General features: G+C 35.5%; 1 protein-coding gene across 1 annotated transcript in view; it reads left to right on the forward strand.

Moving 5' to 3' along the window:
• Positions 1-213: 213 nt before the first annotated feature.
• AHI1 (Abelson helper integration site 1) overlaps positions 214-20,800 on the forward strand; it is a 186,024-nt gene continuing 165,437 nt past the window's right edge. Inside the window, exons 1-6 of the mRNA XM_065888623.1 lie at positions 214-223; positions 389-517; positions 2,872-2,913; positions 6,556-6,563; positions 12,553-13,124; positions 16,125-16,300. Of these exons, the coding sequence (XP_065744695.1) occupies positions 214-223; positions 389-517; positions 2,872-2,913; positions 6,556-6,563; positions 12,553-13,124; positions 16,125-16,300 (937 nt within the window). The remainder of the gene's footprint in view (positions 224-388; positions 518-2,871; positions 2,914-6,555; positions 6,564-12,552; positions 13,125-16,124; positions 16,301-20,800) is intronic.

Raw genomic sequence — 20,800 nt, forward strand, 5'->3', positions numbered from 1 at the left:
AAGGCTGATTGTTGGCCAGGAAAGCACTAGTCATTTCTCATGAAAAAATGATCTTTGACATAGGATTATTCTGATTTTACACATAAGGAAAATGAAGTTTAGAGATGTTAAGTGACTTAAGGCCACGTAACAGTCGTAGGTACTACCGTGCATCATAAGTAAAGAGTTAACTTAGCAAAGGAAACGTTTAGAGGGAGTAGCCCGAAAGGTAAGATGGATATAGGTGAGTGTGGTGTCACCAAAGCCAAAAGAAAAGTTTTTAAGAAAGAAGGACTAATCCTTTTAACTCATGCGGATATTTACAAGGCTGTGGGGGTTTTATTTTTTAACATAATATGTGTGATAATAGAGTTGCATAGAAAATGACATGAGTCATTATCATTTGTAGTTGAGAGTGAAGCAAAGGTGAAGACCAAAGTTCGCTTTGAGGAATTGCTTAAGGCCCACAATGATCTAATACGTGAAAGAAAAAAACTGAAGAAAAAAATTGGCAAATCTGGAGAAAAAATCTCAGTGAGTAACTGATCATTTGGTAATGGTGTCTTGTACATCTGCATAAAATTATGACTTTCATATGAAAACTCCAAGGAACTTTGGAAATTAAAAACGGTAAATCTGTGTTGTGGTCAATAACGTGGTAAAGTAAAGCTTGCATTAGAATCAGCCTCACTCTTCACTCTTTGAGTATTGAGTTCTTGAGTGCTGTCCTACAAGAATAACAGACCAACTGGTTAAAGTGATTAGGGATAACAGGGAAACGCAAAACTAGCCATATTACACGTTCTTGAAGAAAACCAAGATTTTTAACCCAGAATTGTGAAGAACTTAAGAAATAATATCTTACTTCGGATATTTAATGGCTTATCTTTATTTAGACTTCTTCATCTGATTCTACCCAGCAGAGCCAGGAGAAATCAGTGGAACCTTAAAGAAATAATTATCCTTTTGTACTTGAGGTATACTTTCAAATGATAGAATTTTTGGTAGCACCCTTGAAGGGATTGAAAATACAGAACTCAAAGCAATACTAAACAAATCAGCAATTAACTACAACCTGATTCCCAAGGTATTATAGAGTCTGTAATAGTATCCCAGTTAATGCACTATTCACTCTTCAAACCTATCTCGCTATTTCCATTGCACCTTTTACCTCTTTGACCATAATCTCCACACAAATAAATAACTTCATGCATGTTCTGGTAATTGGTACATACATGTCCTGGTGATTGATACAAAGAATACATACATTTCTTTGGCAGGAGTTTTATGAGTTATATGCATCCTACATTTTACTTGTAGCATATTTTACCCTAGTCTGTATTTTGTCATGAGACCTGTTCATTTTAATACTGTCTGGCAGCCATCAGTGTAATAGTTATATTCTCAAGTGAGGCAAAAAAAAAAAAAAAAAGTTATAGCATTGGCTAGAATGCAGCTGCACACATGTGAGGGGTTCATAGTATACCAGTACTACTGCATACTAATTAAGAACTGCTGACAGAATGGATCAGATTAGGTCTCCCATAGTGGATGCTGCTCTAAAATAGAATATGCCACTTCTGGTGTACCAGTGTGCAGCATGGTAGGGAAGAGTGGCATACGGACGATGCAGCATTGCTTACTGGGATATGCCCTCCCCTTGAGTAAGGTGGTGTACATTTGGCAAAAGCAGAAAGAACCCTGGACACAACTGTCTGCAGAATATTTTTATGGACTCAGTCAAAGTAGAAACTCATACTTTCTCTCACTGTCAGAACTGGGCTTTTTGTGCATGAACAAGGTGAGTTTAGGCCAGGAATGCTAAATTAAATGGATAACTAGAAAATGGGCAGAAGATAAGTTCATTTATCCAAGGTCCAGTTTAGATGTTGGGGACACACAAGTGGGAGGTGATTAAATGTAATCTACTCAGCCTCTTTTGGCACACACCAGGCCATTCAAGGTGTCTCTTAATTCAGAGATAAGTATTCTTAAAAAAAATATTTAGGAAGAGATTTTTCAGCTCAACGGAAGAGGATTATTCCTGGAAAACAAACTATTTTTGAAATGATTTACTTTAGCAAGCAGAGGAGGAATACCTGCTTTTATTTACTAGATAATGGTGCTCTCTATCTTTCAAGCACTCTTCTAAACATTTTATGTATATTCACTCATTTTCAATACAAACAATAAAATTATGAAGTTTTATATCCATTTATAGATGGGGAAACTAGATCACAGAGAGGTTGAGTAACTTACCCAAAGTTAGTGGCGTAGTTAGTGGTAGAACCAGGATTCAAACTCTGACAGTCTGACTGCAGAATCCATTCTCTTAACCACAGCCCAATAGGACCCCTTTAAATAAGGCATGAAGTGATGGGATCTCTTCAGAACAAGAACAAGGACTCCCATATGCAGAACAGGCTGACCCTGAAAAGGAAGCAAGCTGAAATAAGAAAATTAGGCAAAGAGAAAGCCATAATAAAATTCGTAATAATGGCAGGTTCATTTTACTGTTTTTCAACTGTCTATCAGGCACTCTGATAAGAGTTTTACAAATATTATTTCTGATTTTTATGTTAATCATGAAAATAGATATTAGAGCTCTTATTTTGCATATGAGAAATTTATGAACATCTGAACAGAAAACGACTTACCATCTTTGCCAGGGCTGTATAGGCAGAAATAGAGTAAGTAGGAGTTACTTTATATATATATATATATATATATATATATATATATTTTAAACACATAACAAAGATTTTATTTAAATCATTAATTAATGAGGGAACCAGTAAGATGTTATAACCAGTTCAGATGGGTTTAATTTACAGAGATTTATCTAACAGACAAAATTCAGTTGCATTGTATTAATAGAAATCATTTACATAGCTATGGACAGGAAACATTTGTATTACTATCAATTTTCTACATGTTAACCCTCTTTCTCTACTGAGTTGTAAAATAGTCAAAGACAGTGAAGCAGAAATAACCAGAATGGATGAGCTAACTTTCACTCATTAGATTTCAAAGACTTTCTTCCACTGGAGTAAAATCAAAACAACCTGCAGTCCTTCTGTTCAGGGATAACCTACATATACGAATTTTGTGCCATATTTTTTAATATCGTGTAAGAATTGTAGAATAAGGATTTAAAACCACAGGCTCCACGTTCTCTCTTCATTGCTTCCTTAAAACTATATCTCAGGCCTAAGTAATAGAATTGACACCATGGAAAAATTTAATTAGTAAAGTATCAGACAAATATGAAGCATTGTTCATGAGAAGAAATGGCTGAAACTAAAATGAAAGCTATAAGAAATAACAAGGACATATAGAAATACTTGACCTACAAGTAAGTGTTCCCAGACAGCACTAGTGGAGCAGAAACAGTAAAAAGAGCACGAGGAGGAAACCTTCCTGAGGTTAAAAAAACATCTAGGAAGAGATGAATACATCTTGCATTTCAGGTAAATTTTATGAGATGAGAACTATATCTGAAAACTGTAATAAAAAAAAGATAAATTTTGGGAACATCTAAACAGAAGAAGAAACATCTAGTGCATTTCAGACTTCTCTCTAAAGACACTAAGGCCAAAGACAATGGAGCAATATCTCTACAATATTTAGGGGAAAATTGTGTTCCAAGGAATCTACTTGCCTAAATTGTCAGTCAGTTGTGAGGGCAATAGCGAGCATGTGAATTAGCAAAGAATTGCTCTAGTGTTCCCTCCCTGAAAAAAACAAGAAAACTACTGAAGATGGATTAGTTGAATGTGTAGTACCATTTCCAGAGACATGAATCAAAATGAAGGATTTAAAATATATATATCTGGTTGAGCCTTGAAACCAGTTAAATATGTAGAAGTTTCTTAGGCCGGGTGTTTCAAGAAGCTATGACACAAGAACTAGTATTGATAGAGTTGCTTTAGCTTCTGGGGGAAAAGGCCAGTTACAGTCTCATTTTATCTCACATTAAATTACACTTCAGACATCTTAAAAAAGTTAATGTAAAAATCTAAATTAGTAGACAAATACCTAAATAAGAAAATAGAAATGGACTGGTTCAGTTTTCCAGTGTAGAAAGATACTCTGATCTTAAAAGGAATGAGAGACATCCCAAGTAACGAGAATATTCCCTGTCTGCACACAGAAGACTCACTAAATATTTGTTGAATGAATAAATCTGACGTAGAAGATACTTTTTTGAGTCAGAAACAAATGCAACTAAAACCCAATTCACTGAGGAAAATATGTGATTTTTTTTAATAGCCACAGATCTAATACTCTTTTATATAGCCAATAATATATAATAATTGTTAACATTTATTGAACATCTATATTCTGGAATTAGAAGGATCTTTTCAGTGTTTTATAGTTATTACCCTATCAATCTTCAGAGCAACCTTATGAGTAAGTTCCATTCCTATTGTTAACATGTAAAGAAATGCCACAAATAAATGCCATAAATAGTAAGATACTAAATCTCTAAGTGAGCAAAAGGCATGAAAAATAAAACTAATTACAAGAGAAAATAACATTGACTAATAAAATATAGAAACACTTTAAAAGCTATTCAGATTGGAAACCAGAGATAGTATTTTTGCTTACCAAATGAGTATTCAAAAGTTTATTAGCAGGGTAGAGAGCAAAGCTTTTTAATATAAGGTTCATAGAAAGGTGAAGCAGTACAACAAGTATAGACAACCTTTTCAGGAAGTTTGGCTGTAAAAAGGGATATTGTGAAGATGATATTGATTGCATTCCGGTATTTAAATGCTGATAGCTGGAAGATAATGGAGAAATTGATGATGCGGGAGAGGAAAGTTTTCTAGAACACAAGAAGACCCACCTCTTTATTTATTTATTTTTATTTTTATTGGGGTATAGTTGATTTACAGTGTTGTGTTAGTTTCAGGTGTACAGCAAAGTGAATCTGTTATACATATATCCACTTGTTTTTAGATTTTTTTCCATATAGGCCATTACTATAGGCCATTATAGTTCCCTGTGCTATACAGTTGGTCCTTATTAGTTATCTATTTTACATATAGTAGTGTGTATATGTCAGTCCCAATCTTCCAATTTATCCTTCCCCCTCCCCTTACCCCCTGGTAACCATAAGTTTATTTTCTATATCTGTAATTCTATTTCTGTTTTGTAGATACGTTCATTTGTAGCCTTTTTTTACATTCCACATATAAGCAATATCATGATATTTGTCTTTCTCTGTCTGACTTACTTCACTCACTGTGACAATCTCTAGGTCTATCCATGTTGCTGCAAATTGCATTATTTCATTTGTTTTTATGGCTGAGTAATATTCCATTGTATATATGTATCACATCTTTATCCATTCCTCCGTTAATGGACATTTAGGTTGCTTCCATGTCCTGGCTATTGTAAATAGTGATGCAATGAACATTGGGGTGCATTTATCTTTTCAAATTATGGTTTATATATCTGGAGAAAACCATAATTCAACCCACCTCTTTATAATGAGAAGGAAAAGAAAAAGGTCATTTGGGGTGCATGAAAATTTGTAGACTTGGTAGCAGAAAGTTGCTACCAAGCAGCTTCCCTTTTTTTAAAAAAATATTATTTATTTACTTATTTTTTTAGTTTTGGCTCTGTTGGGTCTTCGTTTCTGTGCGAGGGCTTTCTCTAGTTGTAGCAAGCGGGGGCCCCTCCTCCTCGCGGTGCGTGGGCCTCTCACTATCGCGGCCTCTTGTTGCGGAGCACAGGCTCCAGACGCGCAGGCTCAGTAGTTGTGGCTCATGGGCCCTGTTGCTCCACGGCATGTGGGATCTTCCCAGACCAGGGCTCGAACCCATGTCTCCTGCATTAGCAGGCAGATTCTCAACCACTGCGCCACCAGGGAAGCCCGCAGCTTCCCTTTTAATGGCTTTTATCTGTGAAAGTGAGTCAATAAGTGACAGTACTGGACATCAGAGGTGAGTGAAGGAAGTTTGAAATAGCCACAGAAGAGTGCATATGAACAGATTATGCAGCATAGAAGAATTGTCCATAGCTTTGAGGTCTCAGTTGAATTTGTAGACTAAATGTTTACAGTAGTGCCAAGTTTTGAAGTGGTTCTTCCAGCAGTATTCAACAGCCTGGTTATAGTTATAGAGATGAAAGTCACTTAATTTGAATAGTACCTGGAGTTTTTCCAGACAGGTGTGATGGATGGAAAGTACATGATAATGGTGAGTGATGAATGAAGTGATGGATTATGGAATCAAAGCATCAGAAACTAAAGATGAGAGGAATGATGAATAAGGAGAATATATTGGGTTCAGAGCATAATGAATGATTTATTATTTTATACCACTAAGTCTGGAGTGGTTTGATACTCAGCAGTAATAGGTAGAACAAATACAGTAAGTCCCTGACATACGAACCTTCAAGTTGCAAACTTTCAAAGATGCGAACGTGCGTTCATGTCCAGTCACGTTAGTTAATTCATGTGTCTGGCATATATTGTCACGTGTGTGCATCCTCTACGAGTGGTTGTGCTTTTGTGTACTTTACAGTACTGTATAGGGTACAGTCGTACAGTATCTTTATTTCAAGCCCAGGATGTCTAGAAGTAAGCGTAAAAGCAGCGGTATATAGCCGATTGTGTTAGTTGGGTACCTAGGCTAACTTTGTTGGACTTAAGAGACAAATTGGACGCACTCTCAGAATGGAACTCGTTCTTATGTAGGGGACTTACTGTAAATATAAATTGCTAAGTAGAGAATAAATACTCAAACTGTAGCTATTATTAATTTTGAAGATGCATCTGAATTTTTGCCTTTTAAAGGGGGAAATTTAAATCATGTTCTGTTCATTATCATTGTCAGTTTTATATCACCTTGATTTCATTCCTTTATTTTTTCCTATCTCATTTTATCCTAATAACTGGTATTTAATAGAGGCAATAACTTCTTTTATGAATGACAGCTTGTGAAAATGTTTGTGTTAAATTAATTTTAAAGGGTGGAAAATATTCTAGATTCTCTAGCTGTTAATAATATCCTTTAGTTGATTTATGTATTTATTCACCTTTATCAAGCACAACATTCCAAGGGCTCAGAGCTCAGTTCCCAGGAGCCGGCCACGGGCTGGTCCTGAAAACAGGCCTGTTTTGGGATCTGAATGATTTGAGCAATCAGGGCTGCTGAGTTAACCCTTTTCTGCACAACCTGTAACCAGACTGATTAGAAAAAAAAGGAAATGAGCACAAATTACCAATATTAGGAATATAAGAGGGGTTCACTGCAGATGTGTTAAAGAGCTTAAAAGGATAATAAGGGAGTAGTATGAAATAACTTCATTTCAATAAATTTAGCAGCTTAGAAGAAATGCATAAATTACTTGAAGGACACAAACTACCAAAGCTCACTCAAAAAGAGACAGATAACTTGAATATTGTATATCTTTTTAAAAAATGTGTCTGTGGTTAAAAACCTGCCCACAAAGAAAACCAGGTGGCTAGTTTTCTCAGCTGGCTTCACTGATAAATTTTACCAAATTATTTAAGAAATCATAATAATTCTATATAAACTCAGACTATGCAAAAAGAGTGACTACTTCTCCACTCTTTTTGGGGGCAGTTATTAAGTACCCTGAAACAAAAACCAGATGAAGACATTACAGGAAACCTACACCAGTATCCCTTTTGAATCTAGAGCAAATATCTTCCACAGAATGTTAGGAAATCAGTCTTACATTATATAAAAAGGATAATACACTGTGACCAGTGGGCTTTATCTCAGGAATATATCACAACATTTGAAAAAAGTAGTCAGTGTAATTTGCCATATCATAAGATTAAATAAAACCATAAGATCATCTCAACAAATGCAATAAAAAGATGACAAAATTCATCACCCATTCTGATAACTCTTAAACAAACAAAAAGAATAGAGGGAAACTTCCTCAACTTGATAAAGGGCATCTACAAAAACCTACAGGTAAAATTGTACTTAAAAGTAAAAAACTGAAAGCTTTTGCCCTAAGCTTGAGCACATCACCACGCATATTCATAATTGTGCAGGTGACCCTGACTAATGCAATAATGCAATTTTTTAAAAAGAGCATAAAGATCATAAGTGAAGATGTAAAAGAATCTCATCTGCAGTTGACAAACTCTCTAAAAGGTGCTGTTAGAACTATTAAATGAGTTTAGCAGAATATAAAGTCCAAGTGTAAACCAATTGTATTTCTATACCAGTAATGAATAACTTAATTAAAATTTAAAATATCATTTATAGTAGTAACAAAAATATGTAGCAATCAAGGAAGAATTTATCAAAAAATATGTGAGACCTGTATACTGAAAATCCCCCAACTGCTGAAAGTAAAAACCAAATAAAGAGATATCCATATTCATGGATTGAAAGAATCATTATTGTCAAATAATTATTGACAGATTATTATTATCCATTCTCTGAAAGTTGATCTGTTGATTCAATTCAAAATGCCAGTAGACTTTTAAGAATTGAAAATATAATTATAAAATTTATTTGAAAATTTAAACAACAGACCTAGAATAGCCAAAACAATTTTGCAAAGGAAGAACAAAGTCAAAGGAATTTTGTCATCTGATTCAAAACTCTTTGTAAAGTTTTAGTAACCAAAACAACCTGGTATTCTCATAAAGGTGGATATGTAAGTCATAGATCAGAAGAGACTCTAGAAATCGACCCAAATGTGTATGGTCAATTGATTGTTGACAAAATTGCCAAGGTACATCAAAATGAGGAAAAGGACAATCTTTTCAACAAATGGTGCTGGGACAATCAGATATACGTATACAGTATTACAAACTGACTATATCATGTTCAGAAATTAAATAGAAGTGGATCAACGACCTAAAAAACATAAGAGCTAAAACTATATAACTTGTAGAAGAAACAGGATAAAACCTTGGTAACCTTCAGTTATAAATAGATTTCTCAGGATACAAAAGCATGAACCATAAAAGAAAAGAGGGATAAACTGGGTTTTGTGAAAATTCAAAACATTGCCAAGAAAATGAAAAAGTAAATTATAAATTGAGAGAAAGTATTTGCAACACACTGTCTGATAAAGTGTATTTAGGACATTTTAAGGACTGTCAGAACTCAATGATGTGAAACAGCCTTACAAAAATGGGCAAAAGATTTGAACATTTAAGCAAAGAAGAGATACAGATAGCAAATAAGCACGTGTAAAGATTCTCAGTGTCATTAGTATTTAGGAAAATGCAATTTAAAAAATGAGATACCATTATACACCTGTTACAACACAAAAAGATGAAAGTTAACAATGTGGAGTGCTGACAAGTGTGTTAAGTAACTAGAACTCATACATTTGGGAGTGTGAACTGGTACAGCCACTTTAGGAAGCAGTTTGACAGTTGTTTAAGAACTTAAATGTGTACTGACCATATAGTATATCAGTTCCACTAGTGGGTATTCACTCGAGAAAGGAAGACATATAATATGCAAAACTGGAAATAACTCAAATGTCCATTAATTGGTATATGGAGAAATAAAATGTAGTATCTCTCCACACAATGGAATACTGCTCAGTAATGCAAGGGAATAAATTACTATAATCTCCACAACATGTATAAATCCCAAAGCTTTAGGCTGAGTGAAGGAAACCAGACGCAAAAAGCTATATACTATATGAATCCATTTATATGAAATTCCAGGCAAGTCAAAATTACAGTGATAGAAAACAGATCAGTGGTTGAGTGGGGCCAGGACATAGAGGGGTAGGAGTTTACTTTGTAAAAGAACATGTGGAGTGATGGATGTTTAACATCATGATTGTGGTGGTGTCACAGCTGTATACATTGCCAAAATTCATTTGAGTATACACGTAAAACTGGTGAATATTACTGTACTTCACATAATTTATTGTTATGTCTCAAAAAGTGGATTTAAAAAACAAACTAAAGCAAAAATCCTAAATGAGGCACGGACGGTAAAGATAAAAGGATGGGCAAAGATATAATAGAACATGAACAAACGTATTTCGGACACTTTAGAATTCAGTGATAATCCATGAAATATGAAATACCATGAAGTAGATCTTTTTAAATTATAGTATGATAAAACTAGAAATCAGTAACAAAAGTTTAAAATTTATAAACTACTCGAAAATGTAAACACTATCTCATGAAGTTGTTAGCAAGACAAAGGAAATCCAAACCACAAAAACAGGAATTTAAAAGGTAATGAAACTATCAATTCAGTGCAATGGAATTTTGGGATGCTACCACAGATGCTCTGGGAATTGTATTTAAAATGATGTTATTAGTACAAAGGTTGACAGATCAGTGGAAGAGAGTAAATAAATAAATAAACTGAGCCTCATCTATTTAGCTTCCCCAGGGTTTTGTTTTCAAAACCATAGTTCTTTTTTCTATTTCTAATTCTTGGTTATCTTTTTCCAGTTATTGGAGTGTCCTCACAGTTTTTATCGATTGCCACTACGTTTCTGGTTCCAAGAAAATAGAGAAATTTGCATTTGCCCCATTTTGACATAATGGAAATTCAAGGTTATTAGGTATGACTGTGTTCATAGAAAAACAACAAAAATAAGTTTCTGAAGAGATTAGCAATGAGTTTCCTTGTGTGAGGGAACCCAGGATTGAACTTTGGGTCTTCTTTTTCTAAGTAATTTCTGAATTTTTTAACGATTTTTAATTTTTTGTTTTCTTACTGTTTTAAGTTAAGCATATATTGCTTCTAGAAAAAGAACATGTGAAAATAAACTTTTTTTAAGAGAGAAAATATTTTTATTAGATTTGATTAGGAAAGATTTTTTTGAGGATATGGATTCAGAATTTATCCTTGAAGAACAGATAGAATTTGGAAATATATTTTAGGTAAGCAGAAGCATCTTGGAGATGGTAAAATATTGGATATATAATGGGTTACTAGTTCTTCTAGCATTTTCCCACCTTTTCACATATATTAGATATTTTCTAACCACTTTTAAACATGAGGATTTTCAAAAATTGAACTTCAGTCTTCACTGGTAAGCTCATCCATTTCTGGGAGAATTCTTCATTTTGGTATTGGCTTCCATCTTATAGCACTTCGGTTTTGCCCTTTTTTTTTTTTTTTTTTTTTTTTTTCCTTTTGCGGCATGCACGCCTCTCACCGCTGTTGCCTCTCCGGCTGCGGAGCACAGGCTCTGGACGCTCAGGCCCAGCGGCCATGGCTCATGGGCCCAGCCGCTCCCTGGCATGTGGGACCCTCCCGGACCGGGGCACGAACCCGCATCCCCCGCATCGGCAGGCGGACTCCCAACCACTGCGCCACCAGGGAAGCCCGCCCTTTCTGTTTTTGAACACATCTCTTAAGCTTTTATTTCTGTTGTTTGAAATTTTAATTCTAACATCTACTTTTTTTTATCTCATACTTTTGAATTTCTTCATTATATTAATTCCACTTCTTTTAAATTATTTTATTTACACTATTTATTTTTCTTCCTTGTTAATTTTTCTGTTTTATTGGATTTGGTGGCTTTTCCTTCATTGTGCTGCTTTCCTTCCGTGTTTGTTAGTTGTTAGTCATCTTTGTATTTGAAAATTTTTCTCCTGTCTGTTGGTTGTTTTCAACATAGTCTGCTTCTGCTGTTGGTGAGGGTTGTACCTACCTAAAACATGAAGCCATATCTCTGTATTCAGCTGCTTTGGTCTCTGGGTGAAAGTCACCATGTAACACGAACGGAGGAGGAAGACAGAGCTGTCCCTCCCAACTCCTCAATTGGTCATCCTCAGGCTTGTCCCTCTTCCTGAATTACTTGATTCAGCTTCTCCAGAACCAGCCTTTTCTCTGGAGAAGTCTTTTCCTATGTGCTGTGGTTTTCTCTGGTAGTTTACTAGATCTAATCCTGCCTGGTTTTTTTTATCCTTGGGGAATTTCTCAAAATGTTTATTTCATTACTAGTAACATTCGGTTTTGATTTCTAGCCTGATTGTCTATTAAAAATATCTCTCATTTTAAATAATTTTGTTTGTAGAAAGAGGTACAAGTGCATGCTTAGCCTGTCATTTGATCTAACTTGATAATATTTAATACTTAGCAGCATTTTCAGTGATACATTTGGACTAATTGCAGAGTAATCCTAGAGCTATAAACCTTTGGTTTTTGAATGTAATTATGAAGCAAGATAAATGACCCGTGTGTGTTTTCTATTGGGAAACATGAAATGGTTTAACCATGGCTCTTTTAGCATTTTCACAAATATCTAGATTAGAGTATGGATCATTCTGCCAAAGAGGAAGCTAGCATTTGAGATTTGAGCAGTTAATTCACTTCTGAAAAGTCATTAAGTACTTTTTCCTTTGTTAACTAGTTAATTCATTTGACCTGAAGTTACTCTCAAGATTGCTAATCTAACGCTGGGAGAATAACTAGGAAAACGCTCATCAGATGCCATAGAATGGTGTCACAGTGCTCAAGTAAAAAGTGAAATAATCCTCCCAGTATTACACATTGTGGAACACTTGTCATTATTTTTATCTTCACGTAACTAAACTGTGCTTAGCTGAAACTTTGTTATTGTATCGTCTTCTCCTAGCTTGATGCAGTCAGAAGCAATCTTCAGAAAATCAGAGAAACTAAAAGTGATGATATAAGTGCTGCTAACACTAAGAACCCAGGGAAGAACATGCGAGTCACTAAAAACAGACCAAGAGATCCGCAGCCAGCAACTGAAGATCCAGATAATGATGTTACTGTGGAGGACGACAAGCAAGAAACGGCAAATAAAAAGGTTATAAAAACAGCACTCCAGGTGACAACACAAGAAGTGGAGCCGGAAACTCCTGAGAAGAAGGTGGATGCAACACCCCAGGAAGCACGGACCAAGCCACTGCCAGGTGTCACTCGTGAGAAAAGTGAGAAGGCCAAGGAAGGAGAAAATAGTTTAGATGAGGAAGAACTGATGCAAGTATACCAGCTCCAAGTAGCTGAAGAAATGGCAAAGGAGATTAAGAAGAAAATCCGAAAGAAACTCAAGGAGCAGTTGGCTTACTTTCCCTCAGAGACTTCCTTTCCTTCAGATACTTCATTGTATGATGACAAATTGAACAGTGAAAAAAGAAAAAAGAAAAAAAAGAAAGTTCCAATCCTGTCTAAATCTGAAACAAGGTATGTTACATTGATAAATATAAAATGTCCTCTTAAAAAAACACTATTATTTTCAGCTTTTCAGTGATACCTGTAGTTTTGTTACTGAGTCTAAGATCATACTGCTCGCCACATGACAGGCCAATAATCGAGAGATGGGTTGCTGGGGCAAGGAATGACGGCTTTATTTGGAAAGCTGGCAAACCGAGAAGATGGTGGGATCGTGCCCCCAAAGAACCATCTTGCCTGAGTTAGAATTCAGGCTCCTTTCATACTAGAAGGGGAAGGAGTAAAGTCGAACACTTCCTGGTTCCCATCAGCCTCCAGAGCCTCCAGAGGGGATATGTTAATTTCTTCCTCCCTGCAGTCATTCACAGGTGGGCCTGGTCAGGATGTTTCCTGTGAGCTAAACAAAGGTATTTTAGCTTAATGCTCATTACCTGGGAAGCAGGGCTCCCAGAGATGGGCCATTATGTATAATTTAAGCTTACAGGTAACATCCCTTTAGTGATTAACTTGTAATAGAATACAAAAGGTTCTTCCCTATTACATTTTCACAAAGAAAATGTTTAGTCCTCCTTTTGGACACATAGCCAGTACAATACTAATGGCTAACCTTTATGTGGCCCCTTCCTGTGTGCTTAATGCTTTACAAGGAATACATGCTTTTTCCCTTATAACAACCCTATAAGGAATAATATTATCATCCTGTTTTGCAGGTGAGGAAACTGAAGGGTTTAAGTCACAGAACCAGTAAGAAGCTGAGCCAGAACCTTGGCAGTTTTGCCTTAAGAGTCTTTACCCTAACTATTCACATCTGCTTATTAAATAATTGAAACCTAAGTAGCCCCTTTATTGAGCTACAAATGCCTGTTTGGATATATGAAAATAACATTTTCCCCTTAGTTTACAAATAACATTTACTCATTGTAGAACACACAGACACAGAGAGGAAAACAAAAGTAATCCAACTGTACAAAGATAATCACTATTAGCAATTTTGTATTCCTTTAGTCTTTTTTTTTGTTTTTTGTTTTCTTTTTCCGGTATGCGGGCCTCTCACTGTTGTGGCCTCTCCCGTTGCGGAGCACAGGCTCCGGATGCGCAGGCTCAGCGGCCATGGCTCACGGGCCCAGCCGCTCCGCGGCATGTGGGATCTTCCTAGACCGGGGCACGAACCCTTGTCCCCTGCGTTGGCAGGCGGACTCTCAACCAATGTGCCACCAGGGGAGCCCTCCTTTAGTCTTTTTTTATATACAAATGCTTATACATATATGCTTACATATACAATGTGAGCATCTGTGATTATATTCATATTTATATGTCTCTCCTTGGGGAAAACAAGACAAAAAAAATCTTTTAACTACTGTGATTAAATTTGTTTTTCATAATCTACATCTGGATAAACAACTTGACGTGGGAACAGTCTGTATTTGACTATTCTCTGGCATTCAGGGTCAGTTTCCCTTAATGTCCTCATCTAAAAATCATTCCCTTCTTATCAAAAGCTAGACAACCAGTTGTAGCAAAGAGAGGGCAAATAGAGTTGCTAACAGGGACACGTTAGTATATGAATTAATTATCGGTTGCTGCATTAAAAAGTTACCCCAGAATTTAACAGCTCAAAACAACAAACATATATTGTCTCACAGTTTCTGTGCCTCAGGAATCTGCGCATAGCTTAGCTGGGTGCCTCTGTCTCAGGGTCTCGCAGGCTACAGTCAGGATGTCAGCTGGGGCTGCAGTCATCTCAAGGCTTGGCTGGGGGAAGATCTGCCAAATGATGCAGCTGTTGGAAGACTTGGATGATCCACTGCTAAACTCACTCATATGGCCATTAGCAGGTCTCAGGTCCTGACTGGCTTTTGACCAGAGACATCAGGTCCTTGCCACATGGACCTTTTCATGTGGGCTACTCACAACAGGGCCACTTGCTTCCCCCAAGCAAGGGCTCTGAGAGGGAAAAAGCAAGACCAAAGTCACAGTCTTTTTGGAACCTAATCTTAGAAGTAGCACCAATTACTTTTCCTATATTCTGTCTATTAGAAGTAAGTCGCTAGGCCCAGCCCACAATCAAGGAAGGAGATTACACAAAGATATGAATATCAAGAGGCAGGGATCATTGGGGACCACCTTAAAGGCTGCTTACTACAGTATACCATAAATCCTATTTCTTCTCATAACTACCATATCTATTATGAAGTGTAAGTCATACTCAGTAAGATCAGTTCATGAGTTTTAAATAAAACCATGCTTTACATGACAACAGCATACAAAGGGTAATTGTTCTCTTTAAATAATAATATTTGATGATGTGATAAAATAACATGGCTTTCTGGAATGACTAGTTTGAAACATTTCTTTACTCTTTTTATTTCTCAACCTCTTTTTTTGAAATATGACTAAATATATTGTAAGTCAATTTTTGATTATTAAATGCAGATTTCTTTTTTACTTGATAAATCACAAACTTTAATAGGCTGGTTTCTCTTTACAACTCAGTATGCTTCTAGGCTGCCCCCCCTTGCCATTTAGTAGTTCATGTGATGCATATTTTAATTGTAATAATAGCCTTCTGAAAATGCAGTGACACACCAAACATTGGGAAACACAAGAAATTAATTTTTACATAGAAATCAAAAGTTGACTATCTGAAGCCTCTTGAAAACAGAACAACCAAAATTAGAACACTTTTTTTGCTTTTAAATAAAGTAATTTAGAAATTTGTTCATCATTTATTTACTTGGCAGTAGAGTGAGGATGATTTGACAATCCTATGTAAAAACAGATCCATCGATCATAAAATACAATTTCACTTTTCCCTGGAGTTTAGAGGTGAGTTTAATGTGGCTCATGGGGTATATAATGTATCACCAGGCGCAACTGAGTACACATAGTACCTAGTTTGGCAGCCAACCATTTTAGTGTGTAAGAAAATGTAGGAAATAATACTGATTTTAGGATTATCTGTGCCTCTATTCACTGCTCACTTTGTGGCTTGAACTTGGGTTCTATTTGCAGTACGTTGATCACGTCTCATGACCCAGTTGGAGGTGAACAAAAGAAGGAATCTCCAGTTGGAGCAGTTACTTCAGATTCTCATCAGGATGATGAAATAAGCTCAAAGGAACAAAATGTAGAAGACAATGTGCAAGATGACACAAAATCCAAACTGAAAAAGAAGAAGGCTAAAACAGGTTTGTTACCCAAATTAAATGAAAAATGTGTGCCTTGGTAAGAATAACTTGATTCTAGGACTGTTAGTCCTTGAAACTAAAGAAAATCTAGTTCCAAAGGATATAATTGAAAAACATCCAATATAGAACATTTGGTACTTATTCTTGGATTCGTCCAGATTATAGCATTTATTTATAACTGTGGACCTCTGTGATGAGTTAGTCTTACTCGAGTCATCTCTAATTAACGACTTGATTCACCTCTAGAATGACATTGTCTTTGTTGTGGCATAGAAGATTTCTTCTTTATGTTATTGCCCCTAAATAATTAAGACTTACAGCACTGAAAGCTATAAAATGGTCAACAGCCGATAAACATTTCAGATGTTAAAGCTGCATCCCTCTGTCAAACATGGCATCTTCACAATTTCTCCTAATTCAGCTTCTCTCCTTCCTGCCCACTTTTCATTTTACCTGTTGCTTTCTACCTTCCTCTTTACTCATTTCATTTTTCTTATTTTTCTTTACTTATTCTTGCCTTTTTTCTGCTTGTTACATTTCTTTTTTTTTTTTTTTTCTTTTCAATTCCCATTTAACTGCCCAAAAATTGGGACTAAAATAGGCAATTTTAGACTTTATGGTACTTATTCATTGGATGATGCAATTTATGGTGTTTTGTGGTTCCATAATTAATTTTTTAAAAAGTAAAATGTACAAGTATACTACTTAGTGAATTTTCACAAACTGAACGTGTCTGTAAAGTCATCATCCAAATTAAGAGCCAGAGCATCATTAGCACCCAGAAGCCCCCACAAGTTCCCTTCCTGTTCATTATCCTACAGGAGTAAACGCTGCCTTTTCATCGAACACATAGCCAATTTTTCCTGGTTTTTCTGCTTTAATATAGATAGAACAATAAATACTGTGCTCTTTGTGTCTGGCTTTTTTTGCTCAAAATTATTTTTGTGAGATTTATACTGTTGTTGCATGCACTTGAGCTTATGCATCATCAGTCCTGTTTTTGTACTGTGTAGATACCCGTTGTGTGAATATACCACAATTAATTACCTATTCTGTTGATGGACATTTGAGGTGTTTCTAGTATTAAGCGATTATAAATAAAGCTATAATGAACATTCTGTTCACATCTTTGGTGAGCACATGTATACATTTTTCTTGGGCACATTCTTGGCATTCTTGCTATGCCATAGAGTATGTCTATTTTTCACTTTAACAGGCACTTCTCCCTTTCCAAACTTGGGTTACCAATTGATACTAGCAGTATTTGAGAGCTTCCATTACTCTACATCTTCACCAATATTTATATTGTCAGTGTTTTAAAATGTTAGTGATTCTTAGGAGTGTTTAGTGATTATTCCCTTTTGACTTTGATTTGATTTCCATGGTAACTAGTGAAGTTGAGCATCTTATTCATGTTAATTGACTACTTGGATTCCTTCATTGTAAATTTGTTCACATCTTCTGTGTATTTTTTTAAGAAATGGAATTGTCTGCCTTTTACTAATTAATTTGTAAGACTATTTTATATAACTAGATAGCAGTCTTTTCTCAGATATAAATACATATATATATTGCAAATATCTTCCCACTCTGGGTTTTATAATTTTTCTCCTACTGGTATCTTTTGAAAAACGGAATTTAAAAATTTTATATAGCCCAGTGTATCCATCTTTCCCTTCGATGTTAAGTGCTTTCTGTGATTTTAGAGATCTTTCCCAAGTCCTGAAGATGTTTCGCTGTATATTATTTTCTAAAAGTTTTTTTGTTTCACTTTTCACATTTAGATTTCTGGTTTATCTGGTATTGATTTTTAATAGTGGTAGTGGTCCAGACCCATTTTTTTCTCGTATGAATATATAATTGACCTAGTACCATTTACTGAAGAGAGCTTTTCCTCTGCATTTCAGTGTCACTTTTATCATAAATAACATGACTGTGTAAGTGGGTCAGTTTTCACTAGTCTCTATCCTTAGATGGTTTGCACCAACACCACCACCATGTCTTAGTTCTATAGCTTTATAATAGGTCTTTCTGTTAATAATGATAGTTTTATTGCTTCTTTTTTAGTTCTTATGTCTTACTCCTTATTCTTACCTTGATAACACTGGCTAGGACTTTGATTACAGTGTTAAATAGAAGTGACAATAACAAGTATCCTTCTCTAGCTCTCAGCCTTGGGGAAAGCTTCCATTATTTCACCACTGACTGTGTTGTTTGCCATAGGTTTTTTTGTAAATACCTCTTGTTGGATTAATTACCGGCTATTCCTAATTGGCTAATAGCTTTTTTTATTATTACGACTAGTTACTGAATTTTATCAGGTGCTTTTTCTGCATCTATCAACATAATCATGTTAATTTTCACCCTTTTTTCTATTAATGTAGTTAATCGTTATTTGATTATTAAGCCATCTTTATGTTTCTGGCAGAGGTGGGGGGCACCCACTTTGTTGTGGTGTATTAGCTTTCTTTTTTAAAATCTATTACTGGATTTGATTTGCTGATACTTTGTTAAGGATTTTTGTAACTGTAGTCATGAGAGAGATTGGTTTGTACTACGCTTTCTTAAAATACACAGAGTTTGTAATACCAAGGTTTTGGTGGTCTCAAAAGGAATTGGGAAATACTTCCCTTTTCAATTCTCTGTATTTGTATAAATTGGTGTTACGTCTTCCTTAAATGTTTGAAGAATTTACTAATAAAGCCTCTTAGGCCAAGGTTCTCTTTGTGGAAAGAATTTTAAATCAGATTTAGTTTCTTTCATAAATACCAGACTCTTCATATTTTCCGTTTCTTCTATCAGCTTTGATAGACTGTATTTTTTGAGGAATTTGTCCATTTAATATGGATTTTCAAATTTTGTATGTCTATAGTATCTGAAAGGGTACCCCTTGATATTGGTAATTAGATTCCCTCTATTTCTTCATTAGTCTCAGGATTTTCAATTTATAAATACTTTTAAAGGACCAACCTCTAGCTTTCATTTCTATCTATTATACATTTGTGTATGATTTTGGTAATTTCTTCTATCTATATTATTTCCTTTTTTCTACTTTCTTTGGGTTTGAGTTGCTGTTGATTTCTAGCTTTACAGGTGGATTTTTTAAGATTTCAGTCTTCCTTTGTATGCATCTAACACATTAAGTTACCATCTAAGCACTACTTTATCTGCATCCCACAAATTTTTGATACGTTCTGTATTCATTATCATTCCATAAAAATATTTCCTAATTTCTATTTAAATTTCTCCTTTGATCATTCATTATTTAGAAGCATATTGTTTAGTTTCAGGCAGCAGGTGATTTTCTAGTTATCTTTTTTTGTTTGTTTTTGTTTTTATCTTCCATGGTTGTCAAAGAACATATTGTGAATGATTTCAGTCTTTCGAATTTATCACAGCTTTCTTTATGACCACCTTATGATTGATTTGGTAAATATGCCACGTGCACTTGAAAAGAACATGAATTCTGATGTCATTGGGTGCGGTGGTGTCCTGTGTATGTCACATCAAGTTTATTGTGTTCTCATCTTACTGATTTTTTGTTTTTGTCCGCTTATTGTATTAGCTACTGAGACGAGTATTAAAATTCCCACTATTATTTTGCATTTCTGTTTTTATTTCTGTCATTTTTTTCTTTTTATATTTTGGAGCTATGTTATTGAATATATATACGTGCTTAAGATTGTTATATCTTCCTGTCAAATTGACACTTTTATTATTGTCTTAGTTCATTTAGGGTGCTATAACAAAATACATGACTGAATGGCTTAAACTATAAACATTTATTATTCATGGTTCTGGAGGCTGTGAAATCCAAGATCAAGGTGCCTGCAGATTCAATGTGGAAGGGGCAAGAGAGCTCTTTGGGTTCTCTTTTATAAGGGCACTAATCCCATTCATGAAGGCTCTACCCTCATGACCTAATCACCTTCTGAAGGCCCAACCTCTTAATACTATTTCATTGAAGGTTAGGATTTCAACATATGAATTTTGGGGAGTCACAGGCATTCAGTCTATAGCAATCATTATGCAGTGTCCTTCTTTATCTCTGGTAACCATTCTCCCTTAAAGTCTACTTATGGTCTGAGTTTGCATAGTACATTTTTTCCCTTCCTCATTTCTCCAGCATCATCCACAGTGTACCCCTAGGTGGTGCCAACCTGGTTGAGAAAGGACAGACTTGAAACCTGTGCTTGGTTCAGGGTCTCCAGGTCTAGGCAGGGCTTGCCAGTACTTCATTCCTCTACTAGCCCCTAGGCTCCCTGTGTGTGCCTTCTTTGTACTTCCTTTGTTTGGGCCACAGTATGTCTGTATTCCTTTCCTTTTTGCCTTCACCTCTTTTCTTCTCCTACTCCAGCACATGTGGGGTCTTAGCCCCCAGGCTGTGAACTCCTTGGGGACAGGTGCCCAATAAATGTGAAGTGCTCTTGTGCCTCCCCCAATATCCTCTCGTTTGCAACCTTTCTGTGTCCTTATATTTATCACCTCACTGTTAGTTTT

This window comes from Phocoena phocoena, chromosome 12, assembly GCF_963924675.1.
Source record: "Phocoena phocoena chromosome 12, mPhoPho1.1, whole genome shotgun sequence".
Lineage (NCBI taxonomy): Eukaryota > Metazoa > Chordata > Mammalia > Artiodactyla > Phocoenidae > Phocoena > Phocoena phocoena.